Below are 17855 nucleotides of genomic sequence, written 5' to 3' on the forward strand. Positions count from 1 at the left end.
ATGAAAACTCTATTCTTAAAGGTGCTTAAATATATCTTATTTTTTTAGATTTTACTTTTTTTTCTAACTTACCTTTCAAATTATGTTGATATTCAATGGTCTGTTGTAGCCCTTTTATCATATTATGAAGAGTAGCACATTCTAAAACATAAAAGATAAATTTATTTGAATATTATTTGCTTTCATTTTGGAATTATTATCTCAAAGTTGAGACACTTAAAATAATATTTAATTGACAATTATGAGACCTAATAAAGCAACCAGATATCTCAAAATAAATTATATAATAAATACCTTTTAATCGCTCTTTAAGCACTCTTTAAGTCTAATGCACTCCAGGATTTAGTAATGAGTTTTCTAAGGCACGATAAACCCAGTATGTAGGGATTCCCCACCATGTGACTTAGCAACATCTGCCCTAGAAGTAAGGCACATTTGGACATGTCTGGAGAACTATGAGGTGTATATCCAAGTGAATTTTCCATAAAAGAACATTCTAAGGAAAGAGAGTCAAGGAACATTAAGTTCTGTTAGAAAATAGAGCTGATGAGAAGGTGTCATTTGGGAGAAAATAATGCTTTTCTTCCTCACTGTTCTCTAACCTGTCCTCTTCGCCTGAGTCCTCGAGCAAGGGAGTAGCAATAAAAGTAAAAACTCAATGTGCTGAGTTACAAGGCATCAGCAACTTTGGTGCCAATGTCTTCTTGCATAATGGGAGATGGAACCTCCTTTGCAAGCATTAGTGCCCTGACATGTGCATATAAGCTTTCAGTATACCCTTGGTTATCACCAGCAACAGCTGATGGTAGCAACAGTGGTGGAAACTTCTGTAACTTTAATCAGTCCACTTGGCTGTAAGCTCCAGGATAGCAGGGACTATTTTCTTTTTTACTATTTCTCCTTAGTACTTAGAACAGTTGTGGTCCATAATAGTCTCTCCATAAATATTTGTTAAGTGATTGATTGATTGACAGGCAATATCATAGTAAGAAAGGAATAAGTGGAGAAACTGTGGTGTGAAAATAATATTGTATTGATATTCAAAGTGCTTTGCAAATATTAAATCATTTAACCCTCTTAACCCTATGACATTGGTCCTAGTATTTGCCTCATTTTACATATGAGGAAATTGATACGCAGAAGTTTAGCAAATTATCCAAAGTTATAAATAGTAGATGGTAGAGCTACAACATCAACTCCAGCAGTCCAGCACCAAAGTCAATGATTCTAACTACTTTACTACCACCAAGAAGACCAGCGCAAGACCACTTCTTCAGAGTAATTTGAGTAGGTGGGAGGCCCTGGAAAGGGGGCAAGAACAGAGCCAGAGACAGACTCTGTGATAATTATTGCTATCACATTTTTACTATAAATTTGAGAAACCCAGGTTGTACTAGTTTAAGTTTATAATTATACTAGCTAAATATATAATGATGAAAACTTCATAAAGAATAACAATATTTTTAAAAAGAAAGATTGGGGCAATTTCATTCTTATGTGCTTGGCTTAACAGCTAATAAATATGGAACCTTATGCTCTTTCTTTTTGTTTTAGAGGCCCACGGCCGATATTCAGGCACTATGCATTAGTGTGACACACTGACTAGTTTCCATTTTAGTTGGGTATCTGTTTTGATGGTTAAATATTAAATACCACATTTGTGTCTAACAATAAAAATTGTCTAGGTATAATAAAGTACTATTATTGAATGTTTACCCTGCCAGGCATTACACTAAGTACATTATAAACATCATAATCAGTATTCCATCTGATACTGAGAAGTTGGTATAATTATTGTGATTTTGCAAAGGGAGGAAGTCACCCATAGATGTCTGGTTACTTAACAAAGATTCCACAGTATATGGAAGGTCTAGTTTTGAACATAGGTTTTTCGCATTTCAAATCCTGTGCTCTTAATTCAGTACTTCCTCAGGAATTGTAGGATATGCTGATGAAACCATGAAATTTGGAATCAGAGGAACCAGATTAGAGTTTTCTTTACTTTGTAGCTATGACACTCTGGGTAAGCTCCTATTCTCATATATTGGACTGTTCTGACAAACAAATGAAAAAATATACTTTCTAAATTCACTCACAAATATTCAACATTGTTATTGTTGTTGTTACTATTTCTCTCCTCTGTGTCCCATAACAATTTGTATATATTGCTTTTCTCCATTGTTCACATTACATTTTAGTTATTTGTGGTTTCTCCCACTAGATAGTGAACTCTTTCAGGTAAAGATATTTATTTTGATATTCCTTGCTTCTAAAGTGATAACTATTTCATAGGTGTTCAATAGTTTTTGTATTTATTAACTAACTGAAAGAACCAGTACTGTGAGGGGAGAATTCAAAACTTCACCTTTCAGTTAGAGGTCTTGCACTCAGTCTCCATGTACTTTTTTCAACTACACTAATAGAAATGAAAGTATTTTGTAGAAGTTAAAATCTTTATGCAAGTATAAGGTTCTACTCCTCCCCAGTTCGCCTCTACCTTCCCCACCACCAGCTCAGACAAAGTTCCCACCATCATCCATTTTTTTTCTCTTGCTGTTTCTCAGTAATAGAATGATGGTTAAGTGACAACTGACATTACCTACTTCATGTATGGTACTGTATTAGCTGCTACAATTAGAAATGGAGGCATAGATCCTGCCATCACTTGTCTTTGTGCCTTTAAAAGCATGAATCCAGCATTTATGAAATATGGTACCTCAGTAATCAGCAAATTGAAAACAGAGCCCTGAAACTGAAAGTATACTGAATGTTCCCAAAATGTGTATTTTCAAATTTAGAACACAAGGTGGCTCTCTCAACACACCTTTTTTTTTTTAAAAAAAACAAAGGAAACTGGCTCAATAAGGAATTCTTCAAAAGGTATCAATAGAATACCATTCATTATTTTAGAATAATAGCTTTTAATTCTCTTTGCAAATCTTTACCTGCATTATCATTTCTGTTGGACTTTACAGTGTAATTTGAAGTATACTATCCTATCCAATTCTTAAAAATTAGAGCTCAGAATATTAAGCTACTGCTTATACTGTATAATTTAGTAAATCAGTGATTATTTTGAGGTCACATTTAGGCTCTATCATTAACAAGCAATTTGGGCATTAATATCTATTTCATAAAGCAGTTGTAAATATTAAATACAATTATGTATGGAAAGGTTTTTTTTTTAATAGGATATGATCCTCAATATCAATATTATACCATCTTGAGCTGGCAAAGACATTGTTTATCTGGTATCAAGTGAAGAAAATAAAATATCAAGATATCATTCTTTATTGTTGAACAAGTCCAATCATTATATGTAGTTTGTTCTTCCTCTCTAAGTGAATTAGTACACATTTTGCTTTCTAAGATATCATTCTCACTTGTTCTTTCACTTCTACTGCATATTATTCAGCAAAAAGGCCATTAGATTTAGAATAAGTATAACTGGATTTTAAAGAAGTATTTGATTATGTTTTTCAAGTAATACATACACATGAAACACAAGTTAGTGAAAAGTGACCATCTCGCCAATCTCTGCCCCAAAACTAACCAGTTTCCTTCCCATCAAAGCAAGCACTGTTACCGGGCCATTGTTTAGCTTTACAGATATATACAAACATATAGGGGAGAGGGTGTTTGTGTGTGCATTAAGATATATTTTTATAAAAATGATAATATACTGTTGTGTACATTGTTGTTTTCATTTACTATATGTGGGAGATTATGTTATATCATATAAAGGTAGTTCATTTTTTTATCAGTTACATAGTATTTCGTTAAATAAACATACCATAATTTATTTAACCAGATATCCACTGGTAGATGTCACTCTTGGAAAGGCTTTCTCAGTTCTTAAAAACATAAGAACAAAACCCCCTATATTCTCTTCTAGTTTTTTTTTTTTGTGGCTTCATTTTTTGACCTTTAATTACCTTTATTTTTTAGAACAGTTTTAGATGTACAGAAAAATTGGGAAGATATTACAGAGAGTTGCCAAATATTCTATACCTGGTTTCCCCTATTATTAACATCTTACTTTAGTACAGTATATTTGCTATAATTAATGAACCAATGTTGATACACTATTATTAACTAAAATCTATGCTTTATTCTGATTTTCTTAATTTTTACCTAATGTCCTTTTTCTGTTCTACGATTCCATCCACAATACCACATTACATTTATTTATTTATTTATTTATTTATTTATTTATTTTGCCGTACGCGGGCCTCTCACTGTTGCGGCCTCTCCCATTGCGGAGCACAGGCTCCGGAGGCGCAGGCTCAGCGGCCATGGCACAAGGGCCCAGCCGCTCTGCGGCATGTGGGATCCTCCCGGACTGGGGCACGAACATGTGTTCCCCGGCATCGGCAGGCGGACTCTCAACCACTGCACCACCAGGGAAGCCCCACATTACATTTAGATGTCATGTCTTCCTTGGGTCCTCTTTGCTGTGATAGATTCTCAGAGTTTTCTTGTTTTTGATGACCTTAACAGTTTTGCAGAGTACTGGCCAGGTATTTTGTAGCATGTCCCTCTATGTGAATCTGTCTGATGCTTATCTCATGATTCGATGAGGTTATGGGGGGGAAGAACATAGAGGTAGAGTGCCATCTTCATCACATCATAGCAAAGGTATATACTATCAACATTACACCACGTTGACCTTGATTACTTGCCTTAGGTCGTGTATGTCAGATTTTTCCACTATATAGTTACTCTCCACCACCTCCTTTTCCATTCTGTATGTTTCCCTATAGCGAAGAAAGTCACTATACACAGCCCACACCTGATGAGTGGGGTGTTATGATATACTTCCTTGAGGCCAAGTCACTTACATAAGTTATTTGGAATTCTGCAGAGATTTATCTCTTCATCCCCATTTATTTATTTATTTAATCATTTATTTTTATCAGTATGTACTCGTGGATATTTATTATATACTTTGAGTTATAATCCAATACTACTTTATCTATTTTGTTGCTCAAATCATTCCAGCTTTGGTCATTGAGAACTTTTTCACCTGGGTCCTTTATCCCTTTAACATACCCCTATCATTGTGGAGTTTTTATTTTCTTTTGGAGCACTTTCTTATTTTCTGGTACTACAAGATGCTTTAGACTCATCTTATATATTTCTTGCCCCAGTCTTAGAATCAACCATTTCTTCAAGGAGCCCTGGTTCCTTTTATTATAAGACGGTATTAGAAACCAAGATCTTGGTGCTAGGTTCGTTTGTTCCTACTGATTTTATGCCCTCTCAGTTGACGTAGTGAGGAATTATATGTATACAGCTTCTTCTTTTTTCTTTTTCTGATGCCCAGCTCTTTATTAGTAAGGACCCTCGGTCTGGCAAAGGGAAGGCTGGGATGGACAGGACTAGCATCCGTCTAGGGGGATCTTCCTGGTTATCAGGTGGCTTCTGCACCCAGGTGTAGAGGAAATACCTTATGGACGAGACCCCCCCACGGGGCACCACTGTGACTGGCAAGCAGCAGAGGTAGGAGGGGAGCCCTAGGCACAGCTGGGCTCCTGGGACAGCAGGGCTTCCATGCTGGGCACAGACGCATCTTTGGGGAACTTCTCTAACTTCCAGGCAACAGCGTTGCAGCACACAGAGCCCAGGTGATGAACTTGGACTCTGTTGAAAACAGCGGTTGTCAGCGGGCTAGGGCAAGGCCTTCCACAGGAAGACGTAAAGCAGGTGCATCTGCGTGCCATTCATCACACACTTCTGGAAAAGCGTGACCATCTCTGATGAGCTTGAGGGAATTCAGGCTCTCTTGGTACTTGGTGTTCTCCTGATGCCTGGAACTGGTTGCATGGGAAGCCCAGCACTACCAGGCCTGGGGCAAAGTTGCCACTGCAGCTGGTTCATCTGAGTGCAGTCTCAGACCTTTGTGCCCCAGAGATATGCCGCTTTCTCAATGAGTAGCACTGTGCCAGGCTGGGTGCCCAGGCTCCCAGGCTCCCTGAGGGCTGATGGGTGTACAGAGAAGGTGTAGGGCAAGGAGAGGCAGTGTGGATGGCGGCTGCTGGGAGCTCAGTTGAGCGCATGGCGTGGACGTCCAAGAAGTGAGGGGAGAGCTTCAGACTAGGACAGCCCATTTTTAACACTAAAATTTTTGACCCATCTCACATTTCTTCTGGTGTAATTGTGAGGCAGGAATTCAACTGTACTTTTTCCATGTGTTTGAAGACCTGGACTGAGCCTTGGATTTGCCATTTCTTTTTTTTTAAGATTTTTTAATGTAGAGCATTTTTTAAAAAGTCTCTTGAATTTGTTACAATATTGCTTCTGTTTTATGTTTTTGGTTTTTTGGCTGCGAGGCATGTGGGATCTTAGCTCCCCGACCAGGGATTGAACCTGCACCCCCTGCGTTGGAAGGCGAAGTCTTAACCACTGTACCGCCAAATCCAGGGAAGTCCCTGGATTAGCCATTTCTTAGCTGACTGGACTCAGACAGATTACCTTCTTTTTTTTTTTTTTTTTGCGGTACGCGGGCCTCTCACTGTTGTGGCCTCTCCCCTTGCGGAGCACAGGCTCTGGACGCGCAGGCTCAGCAGCCATGGCTCATGGGCCCAGCCGCTCCGCAGCATGTGGGATCCTCCCGGACTGGGGCACGAACCCGCATCCCCTGCATCGGCAGGCAGACTCTCAACCACTGCGCCACCAGGGAAGCCCCAGATTACCTTCTTTTGTTCATGTTTCTTCATTACCAAGGTGGAATAGTAATACCAGTCCTATCTGTCTTTCAGGTTTATATTAAGGATAAAATGAAATGATAGTCTGGAAAGTTCTATGTGAATTTAAAATATTTTACAAATGTAAAATCACTGTTACAGCAAAAAGCACACTCATTAGAATTACTATTTCTATAGGCAGCAGAGAACTAACCTTCTTTAATTGCGACCTCCTTTGTTTGCATTGCTTTCAATAAACAGTTAGCTTTTTCCAACTGCATATCCAGTATATTGTTCTTTCCACTGTTTTCTATCATCCTCTATAGAAGAAACAGAATACATATTACCACTAAATCAATGCTGCTCTTTTGATTTTTTACCTAAAGATATGAAGACTAATGAAAATACAAACCATTTAATACCTGAGAGTCTAATAATTAAGCCTGGCATATATTCTTGAATAAGCCAACTTTCTAATTTATCTTTAATTTAAAGAGTAAGATGATAAAAAGTTAAAACAGATGAACACTTATGAAAAGTTATAAAAAGTAAAAATATGATCTAATTTGAACCTCCTTCTTTCCAACTATTCAACCTCCAGTCCTTCGATTAATAATTCCTTATAAATATTTCCAAAATATTTTGTGACTATACAACTATAGGAAAGGGTCGTATTTACTCTGTTCTGTACCTTGGATGTTCCACTTAGTACTATTTTCTTGGAGATGATGTCACATAAGCACATAAAGGTCTGCCTCATTCTTTTTAACAGCTGCATTGTTTCATTCATGAATATAATTTATTTAAATAGTTCCCTACTGAGGAAGATTTGTGCTGTTCCCACTTTTTGCTATTATAGACAATGAATAAATATTCTTCAACATATCTCTTTGATATCTTTGTGAATAGTGAAATAGCTGCCATGTATCCTTCAAGCACCTTCAAAAATCATCAATTCATGACCTGTCCTGTATCATCTATACCTTTACCCAATCCTAGTCTCACCACTTTTGAATTTATCTCAAAGCAACTCCTTGACATTATATTGTTCCATCCATAAATATTATCATTTATATGCATCTCTAAGAGATGACTCAAAAATACAAGCACAGTACCATTATAACATCAAAAAATGAACAATATTTCTTATTTAAAATTTAAATAAGAATTCTTAAATGTCTAAGAATATAAGAGCTAATTCCAAATTAATCTTCAAATACTTTGTACAAATTCTTCTCCCACCAAAGTGCTTATTTCCTTCTCTTTCTCTCTTACTTTGGTCAGAATCACTTGGTTAAGAAAACCCAGGTTCATCGTTGAAAAAAAAGCTCATGTTATCTCAAAATACCCATTGTCACGAAAATTCTTGCATTATGGCAATACTAAATTGTACAGAGGAAAACAAGGAATAGAGAAGGATGATAAGAAAAGGAGAGAAAATAGAAGTAGGTATTATTCCCGCTCCTATTCCTGTTTCACAAATCCACCTCCCAAGTCTTTAATTTATCCATCTACATTTCTCAACAGCTATTCCTACTCCTCTCCCAGACACAGGAGGAGAGAAAGAGCCTAATATATACTTGTGGGTATGGTCTACCATGTAATTTGTCCAGAGCTGGGGAGGGGGACTTTAAACAAGTCTGCTTTTAGGCAAAAGAGAAGAAAAAGGGAACAAATAAAATAGGAAAGACTAAAAAATTAAGAGTCATAATGGCAAGAGATTGAGGATTGAGTCTATTCAATTCTTACTAAACCATTCTTGAATTTATGGACATCCTGGGTACTTACACATGTATTTCCCCTTTAAGTTTAGCAAAAGTGTATCAATTATTAATTCCCTTGCCCCCCAAACATGTTGATGTATTAGTATAAATGAGCCAAAACCACGTTTTAAATACAGATTTTTAAAATGAGAGAGAGGGGCTTAGCAAAATGCATTTCCATTATTTTTACCTTGCTTATTTTTTTGTACATTTTTTTTCTTCCCAACTCCCTCCATTGGCAAAATCTGTTCCACTTTTCCTTATATTCTACAACTGTTTGATATCATTACATACCTTTTCTATCTGTGAGAAGTCATTTATAAGTTTGTCAATATTCACATTGCTAATCTTTTTCATACATCCTTCACTGCTTTGATTCATATCTAAACTAATGAAGAGTAGATAGTGTTAAAACAAACAAACAAACAATATACAAAGCATATAATAGTGGTAATAGCTCAAATACTAAAGTTTCTGTACTCTACTCATGAAGTACCTACTTGAGCTCCATTGCACTCAGAGAATTTTTATTATACCCCCCAGTATTAACCATGGTCAAATGAATTAAGGCTTCTCCACTCCTCTCCACACCCACACCAGCCAAGTTTTCTCTAAACCAATCTAAAATTAGTGCAATGATATGTGCATATGTAGAAATTATTTGTCCCTATTACACAAAAAACAAATTATGCCACTGTTCAACACTCATCTCTTTGCCATCAGTATGGCTGTACTTAAAATCTGATGCATTACTAAATCTGATGCATGACTTTTAAATATAGGTGTTCTCAATTTAAGATGTTTATAATATTTAATTATCATGCCACAAATATTTTTTGCTGCATTTCTTGGTAGTCTGCCTGTTGCTAGGAATTGAACTGTGTCACCTCCAAAATTCTTATGTTGACGCTCTAAACTCCAGTGTGACTGTATTTGGAGATAGAATCTTTAGGAGATAATTAAGGTTAATTAAGGATAATTAAGGAATGAAGTCATAAAGGTGGGGCCCTAATCTAATAGGACTGTGGCCTTATAAGAAGAGGAAGAGAGAGAGTGCTCTTGTTTTCTCTCCACATGTTCACACTGAGGATAGGCCTTGTGAGCACACAGTGAGATGGTGGTTGTCTGAAACCCAAGGAGAGAGCCCTCGTGAGGTATCAAGCCTGCTGGCACCTTAATTTTGGACTTCCCAGCTTCTAGAACTATGAGAAAATAAATTTCTCTTGTTTAAGCCACTCAGCCTATAGTATTTTGTTATAGCAGCCTGAGTAGACAATACAATTATTGAATATTTTTCGTATTTTGTATGGTAACCTGTTTGGTAAATAAAGGACATAAGGAAATTAATATGCTCAAAGCAATTGCTAAGTATTTCTATCCTCTTATTTTGTATAAGAATACTTTGGGATATAGCCAACTAACTGTTGAAGTGAAGAATGAGTTTCAGTTTTAGTTCTATGGAACCAATCACAAGAAATTCTGCAGAATTCCAGAGGTAAACTCATTTAGTTAGGATGGAGAAATTGACTTTTGCAAAACAGTAAGCATTTACATTTGAGGGTGGGAGAGTGTCTAGAAGAATCAGGATTAATATAACCTAAAAGTATGAAATACTTGTCTTTAGACTTTTCTCTAGCAAAGAGGAAGGAGAAAATACAAATTTGAAATTTAGGTAATCTAGACTGAGGAAGGGGCATGTGCCAATGCCTGGTGTGTGAAAATGGCAGTAACAAGTAGTCCAAAGTAAAGGTAAGTAAAATTCCTAAAGTAATTACTCAAAGTAATTTTGGGGATATATTGTTTAAAATGAGATACACCAAAACATAGATATTGCTTGACAATTTGTTACTTCACAAAGAAATCCAATTTCCTTCCTCTTTTTATATTGCATTAACAACTATTAGTGGTTTTCAATCTGAATTTTAGCCGTGTATTTTCAGTTTATTGAATTATTATCCTCTGTATCACATATACTAGTAAAACTCTTCAATAGTTAAAACTTGATCCTTAAGACAGGAGACTAACTGTAATAGCAACCCATGATAAATGCAGTAAAATTCCTTTTGGGGTAAAGTTTAGAAATCATTATGATTTGATATACTGTTTTTGAACTGTATACTGTTTTGATCTGTAGGATAATCTGAAGTAGTTAATGATGCAAAATCCTCCCTCTCAACTTTTTTTTTTTAGTTCTTAACATTTTATCTTATTTTATTTATTTTACCCCCCCCCCCCACCGCCCTTGGCAACCACAAGTCTGTTCTCTATGTCTGTGAGTCTGTTTTTGTTTTCTAGATAGGTTCATTTATGCTATATTTTAGATTCCACATACAAGTGATATCATATGGTATTTATCTTTTTCTTTCTGACTTCCTTCACTTAGTATGATAATCTCTAGTTGCATCCATGTTGCTGCAAATGGCATTATTTGGTTCTTTTGTATGGCTGAGTAGTATTCCATTGCATATATGTTCCACATCTTCTTTATCCATTCATCTGTTGATGGACATTTAGGTTGTTTCCATGTTTTGGCTATTGTAAATAGTGCTGCAATGAACATAAGGGTGCACGTGTCTTTTTGAATTATAGTTTTGTCTGGGTATATGCCCAGGAGTGGGATTGCTAGATCATATGGTAATTCTGTTTTTAGTTTTCTGAGGAACCTCCACACTGTTTTCCATAGTGGCTGCACCAACTTACATTCCCTCCAACAATGTAGGAGGGTTCCCTTTTCTCCATACCCTCTTCAGCATTTGTTACTTGTAGACTTTTTTTTTTTTTTTTTTTGCGGTACGCCGACCTCTCACTGTTGTGGCCTTTCCCGTTGCGGAGCACAGGCTCTGGAGGCACAGGCTCAGTGGCCATGGCTCACGGGCCCAGCCGCTCCGCGGCATGTGGGATCCTCCCGGACCAAGGCACGAAACCGCGTCCCCTGCATCGGCAGGCGGACTCTCAACCACTGTGCCACCAGGGAAGCCCTACTTGTAGACGTTTTAAGGATGGCCATTCTGACTGGTGTGAGGTGATACCTCATTTTGATTAGTGATGTTGAGCATCTTTTCATGTGCCTACAGGCCATGTGTATGTCTTCTTTGTAGTTCCTAACATTGTACTATTATTATTATTTTTTAATTTATTTAAATTATTTATTTTTGGCTGTGTTGGGTCTTTGTTGCTGCACACTTGCGGCGAACGGGGGCTTCCCTTGCGCAGCTAGGGCTCTAGGAGCACAGGCTTCAGTAGTTGTGACACACAGGCTTAATTGCTCCGCTGCATGTGGGATCTTCCCGGACCAGGGCTTGAACCCGTGTCCCCTGCATTAGCAGGCGGATTCTTAACCACTGCGCCACCAGGGAAGTCCTGTAGTTCCTAAGTTTCACTAGGGTTTTGTCTCAGAACATGGCTCCTGAACTAAACTCATTTTAATTTGAGCTTGATTTTCTCCCAACTCCTCCCCGCTAATGAGAACCTTGAGGTGTTTTTAAACCATCACTAATATTATAGAACCATCCTTATAAAATCATCATTAACATTCCACTGGCTGTTATCACATGCTATTCCTTTTGTCACACTGGCCAAGCCATCTGATTGTTTCTAAGTGTCTTCATTGCCCCTCCTCCGATGTACGAAGGACAAGGTCAAGATCTTTTCAGTCTGTATGGTCTTCTTGCCCAGTGAACTAGGGGACAAGCTGGTGATTCAGGGGTCGTCAAATTCTTGGTGAGAAGCAAGGGACTGACTTGTGACCTCCACAGCCCCAAATTCAACCATCCGCACAGTGGGTGGCAGCCCCATTTCCTTCCGTGCCCTTCTTCTGGGTCGCTGCCTTGCCCTCGCCCCTACCCTGCTCAGGCCGGCCCGCGGCAGCCCAACGACAGGCTTGTGTTATCTCCCCACCCCCGCTCCTTGCCACCCTGAATGAAGTCACCCTCAGTCCTGAGGCCCGGGGATTCCAGTTTCCTCCACTCGCATCCTGCTGTCCTCAGGCGTGGGAGAAATGGCTGCGTCAGAACTCTGTTCTGACCCAGGAGGATGTGAGGAGGTGTTAACTAAAGAATATTCACGGAAAAGAGAATTCCGAACCCGCCCACGAAAGGTCTGGAGCGTACCTGCTGTCTCCCACAGTCCCCTCAGGCTTCCCCCCGCAGCTTCCTCCTGGTGCTCGTCCGCCCCTGACTGCGGTCTCTTCCCCCGGAAGCGGTTCCCCCAACAATGGGCCCGCCCTTCTCCTGGTCCCACCTGTGCTCTGCCCTAGGGCTCCTCCTCCAGCCTTACCTCCTTCAGCCTTACCTCCTTGGGCTTCTTAGGTATTTTCATGTAGTTTCTAGAATATGATTCAACACTTAGTGACTGTCAGATCAATAATTATTTCCCGAGCAAAGAATAAATCACATTGGGTTAAGTTTTTTATAAATTTATTTAGTATTTGGCGGTGTTGTGTCTTCGTTGCTGCGCGCAGGCTTTCTCTAGTTGCTGCAGGCGGGGGCTGCCCTTCGTTGCGGTGCGCGGGCTTCTCATTGCGGTGGCTTCTCTTGCTGCGGAGCACGGGCTCTAGGCTCGCGGGCTTAGTTGCTCCGCGGTATGTGGGATCTTCCCGGACCAGGGCTTAGAACCCGTGTCCCCTGCATTAGCAGGCGGATTCTTAACCACTGCGCCACCAGGGAAGCCCGGTTAAGTTTTGATTAATGAGTCAGCACTATTGAATAAATAATAATCCATATTTATTCTAGCAACATAAAGTAGGCTTATAAAGTACCAGACACTATGCTGGGTGATGGAGATGAAAACGTGGATACAATGCATTCTGTGCAGTCCAAAGTCAGTTAATGGATATGATCTCTCTTCTACAGAGTTTTGTCTTGGTAGCTTAGTGGTTAAGGGCGTGGGTTCCGCATGGATCCAACCCGCAACTCTTTTATTTACCAACTGGGTGATCATGGGCAATTTGTAAATTATACCTGCTTCAGCTTCTTTGCCTGTAAAATAGACATTAATTTATTAATGTCTACTTCATAGGGCTGTTGCAATGTTTAAATGAAATGATGCATTTTAAAAGTGAATAATGTACCTCCTGGCATAAGGTAAGTGTTAAAGATATTAATTATTATAATTAAAATTTTTTTTTCAAAGACTGAAAGAATATCCACTGCCAACTTTGCTTTATCTACTTCTGTTTTTTTTTTTTTTTTTGAGTAGGAGATGGGAGATTTATTTTTCTTAATTTGATTTTTCTATGAAACCCAAAATTTGACATGCAGAAAAATGTAAACTGTAATAGGCTAATTCGTACTTTATTATTTGAAAGGTATTATAGCATGGTGGCAAGAGAACTAGATGAAAGTGGGAAATGTGGCAGGGGGGAGGGGGGAAATCCTCTTTATGTTGCTAACCTGTTAGTAATTTGGGAAGGTTGGACTTCGCAAGTCTTTTTTGGTTTTTCATTTAAAAATAAGAGAGGTAGACTAAATAACAGAGATAAAATTTTAAGATTTTTAAACTAGTCTTATGATAAGACATTGCTCATCAAATATTTTGAAAATGTCATTTTCTCATATTTATTACCTCATTAATTTCACAAAATTCACACGTACACACACACATAATTTAATTTTTAAAGATCTTTCAAGAGATGAAACTTCTGGCTATTCAAGGAGGCTTTCCTTGACATTAGTAACAACACATAGGGATATTGAAAATGGCCTTTCAAATTGCTGGTTTTATCCAATTAGTGTATATAGCTATATCTATATATCATGTTCTATGTCACTTGTATCATAATAGGTTACTTAAACAAGCCCATTTTAAGATCCACCTAAAATGCTACCTTCTCCATGATGCATTCACGGATCATATCAATCAACATGACCTACTTTTCCTTGTTCTATGCTTTTATTACACTTTGGAACATGCTGGACTTCTTTGGCATTTCTTAGGGCTCTTTGAATTGATATCTTATCTCTCCTTCTCTCCTGTTGCATTATCTGCTCCTTGGAGAAAGAAATCTAGTGTGTGTGTGTGTGTGTGTGTGTGTGTGTGTGTGTGTGTGTGTGTGTGTGTGTATTTCTCCATAGTGCCAGCATAGTCAGAATAAATAAATGAATCAACATACCAGAAATAACTCATGAAAATTTAGCTTGATTTTTCTAGTTTGAAATGAGTCATAAGCGTCTCTTCCAATTTATAGGTGTTAGCATTTTTTGGAAAGAATCCTAGTGAATTCGAGATATATCTGTCAATGAGAAACTATATGAGCTTCCCATGATTTCATCTTTAAAAAGGGAATGTCTTCACAGTTGTATTCACAGTTTTATTCATCAAATACCATCTGAGAAACAGAATGGACTCATTGAACATTTGCTCAGAAACTGCCTGGAAAACCGTAAGAGAGAAATAACTTACGTTACTATGCCGTACTAACAAAGGGAGTGTAAAGAAAGTAATGTTAGAATCCATTAAAAAGTACCTTGGGGGCTTCCCTGGTGGCGCAGTGGTTGAGAGTCCGCCTGCCGATGCAGGGGACACGGGTTCGTGCCCCGATCCAGGAAGATCCCACATGCCGCGGAGCGGCTGGGCCCGTGAGCCATGGCCGCTGGGCCTGCGCGTCCGGAGCCTGTGCTCCGCAACGGGAGAGGCCGCAGCAGTGAGAGGCCCGCGTACCGCAAAAAAAAAAAAAAAAAAAAAAAGTACCTTGATCTGGAAAAATAGATGCATATGCACCCACATAATTGAAAAAAATTAGAAGCCAGTGATTTATGTATGTAAGTATCTTAAGATGAATGATACATTGATGTTTTTCCAGGTTACAAACAACAGCATTTTTAAATTCATTCCTAAATATTTAAGTACTTGCAAGGTACCAGCTACTGAGGGTCTAGGTGCTAAGGAGAGCAAGTCAAATAAGACATTCTCCTTCTGCTTTGGAGCTTATAGTCTCACAGGACTGCTTTTTTAAGACCATCAGCACTTACCCATCTATTTATTCAAAAAATACATGTTGAGCACCAACCATGTTTGGGGATCTGTGAGAACACTAGAAATGAACAAAACAGACATTGTCCCTGACCCCAGAGGACCTACAGTGTAGAGATGGAGATAGATAATCAACAAATAAATAAAGGATAAATAAAAATTATAATAAGTGCAAGGAAAGAAACAAAAATCCATGATGTTGATTTAAAAAGTGAACAGGAGTTGCTTTAGGTATAGTGGTCAGTAAGTGTCTCAGAGCAGATAAGCTGAAAGCGAGACCTCAGTGGTACATCAAAATGTTAGCTGTGGGCAACAGATAAATACTAGGGTTGCTTTTTTTTTTTTTTGCTTTTTTTTTAAACCTCCTGCTTGCTCTCTTGGCACACTTCTCCCTGCTCTTATCTCTGTGTTTATTTGATTCCCTTATTTCAATATCTGCTATTGAACCACATTGTCCTGGCTTCAGTTGCAACTTCAGGTCTCAGTTCTGTGGCTCCCTGGTTCTCAGCATTGCCTGCAGTAATTTGGTAAGAGACACCCTGGGCACCAGGTCTATGACCCTATGAAACTATGTTGGTTGGACTCACCTCCATCCATCCTCATGTAGAGAGAGGAATTTGGACACAATCCCAGGATAAATCCTAAACCATGGAATACTTGGACTACTTTTCTTGAAACAATCAGCCTTATATATGTAAATATTCCATCTCTAAACAGGCTTCTGTTAAAAGTAGAAGCATATAGCTAACTAAGCAGAATTTGTATTTTTGGTTGAGGACAGAAAGTATGAGTATTCTATTTAATTTATTAAGAAGAAATCAATGTACTTTAGTCAGTGAGCTTATGGTAAGGGTGACATGTTTTTGTGAAAATTAAGGAATCTAGCCACCGCTTAGTGGCTTGGTCTTCCATAGTTGCTTGGAGGTGACTATAGGGTACTCTCAGGAGAAGTCAGATTTTTTTCTCAAAATACAGTTTTAAGTCTGTACAAGTACATAAACAAATGATCCATGATTACTTTGTGTCATAATGTAGCATGAGTTTAATGATTTGGGTCTAAAATATTCCCTTGCTCCCAGAGAAATCAACTTGTTCATAACATACCTTCTTAGCGATCACTCGGTTGGGGGTAGAGGGAATAAATAGACTTTTAGGCATACCTAGCTTCAATCCTGGCTCCACACCTATGAGCTGTGTGATTCTAGGCAACTCAGTTTATCTCTATTCCCCTTAGTTTCATAATTTTCAAATGGGAACAAACTTCTGAAGATTGTGGAAGAGCTAAAATGAGATATTACATCTTATCAGGGCAGGCTTAGAGTGTGCCAGAAGTATTTGTTGAATGGATGAATGAACCAATGAACAGTGTTAGTTCCTGAATCAATAAGCTATTGTAGTGTAATAAACTACTCTAAAACTTAGTGGTTTGAAACAACCATTTATTTAGCTAATGCTATTTCTGGTCAGAAATTTAGACTGGGCTCAGTGAGTAATTTTTCTAGTCTTGCCTGGGTTCCCTTATGTACCTGTGTTCAACTGTGGATCAAGTAAGGGGTGTAAGTGGCTTTGCTGGTCTTGATTCAGCTCTCACATCTTGGGATGTGAGTTGGGATGGCTTTTCACTCTGTCACTTGTTCTCTCATCCTCAAGCAGGCTTGACCAGGCTTGTTCTCAGGGAGTGTCAGGATTTCAAGAGAGGAAGCAGAGGCATGCAAGGCTCTCTAGCGGGTGAGGCTCAACACTGCCCCCAACCACTTCCTCACCGTTTTGTTGGGAAAAGTGCATTACAAGACCACCCAGATTCAAGTGGTGAAGGGACAGACTCCACCTCTTGATGGCAGGAGTTGCAAAGAGGGTGAATACAGGAAAGGGAATAATTGTAGCCATTTTGCAAAAAAAAAAAAAAAAAAAAAATTAACCAATAACTATCTTTAGGTATACCTGTCAAAATAAAATAGTTGTAGAATGCATACTTAAGTAAAGGGGATACATGGCCTGATGCATATAATAGTTAAGTTTAAGTCCAAGTTTAAATCCAAACTTGGAAGACATCTGCCAAATGATTTTTGTGTAAGAAAAATTGAAATTTGGTCGTTAGTTCTAATAGTGGTTAGAGAGCAGAATGAAATGTCTTTTGAGGCAATTCCTAGTCTAAATCATCCATGTAAAGGGGCATAAGTATCCTCCTAGGCAGTTGTAAATAATCAAGCGATATTAAAAAGAAATGGAGAAAATGAAGAGTCAGGTGATTCTTGAAACAGAGCTAGGGGGCTTCCCTGGTGGCGCAGTGGTTGAGAGTCCGCCTGCCGATGCAGGGGACACGGGTTCATGCCCCGGTCCGGGAAGATCCCACATGCCGCGGAGCGGCTAAGCCCGTGAGCCATGGCCGCTGAGCCTGTGCGTCCGGAGCCTGTGCTCCACAACGGGAGAGGCCATG

At 38.7% G+C, this 17855-nt stretch overlaps 1 protein-coding gene across 1 annotated transcript in view; it reads right to left on the reverse strand.

The window, feature by feature from the left end:
* The window catches only part of CCDC152 (coiled-coil domain containing 152), a 39693-nt gene that overhangs the window by 15316 nt on the left and 6522 nt on the right, over window positions 1-17855 (reverse strand). Inside the window, exons 2-4 of the mRNA XM_060009533.1 lie at window positions 8744-8837; window positions 6901-7006; window positions 73-141 (exon numbers count right to left, since the gene is read on the reverse strand). Coding sequence (XP_059865516.1) covers window positions 73-141; window positions 6901-7006; window positions 8744-8837 — 269 coding nt within the window. The remainder of the gene's footprint in view (window positions 1-72; window positions 142-6900; window positions 7007-8743; window positions 8838-17855) is intronic.

The sequence above is a fragment of the Delphinus delphis genome, chromosome 3 (assembly GCF_949987515.2).
Source record: "Delphinus delphis chromosome 3, mDelDel1.2, whole genome shotgun sequence".
NCBI classification, from domain to species: domain Eukaryota; kingdom Metazoa; phylum Chordata; class Mammalia; order Artiodactyla; family Delphinidae; genus Delphinus; species Delphinus delphis.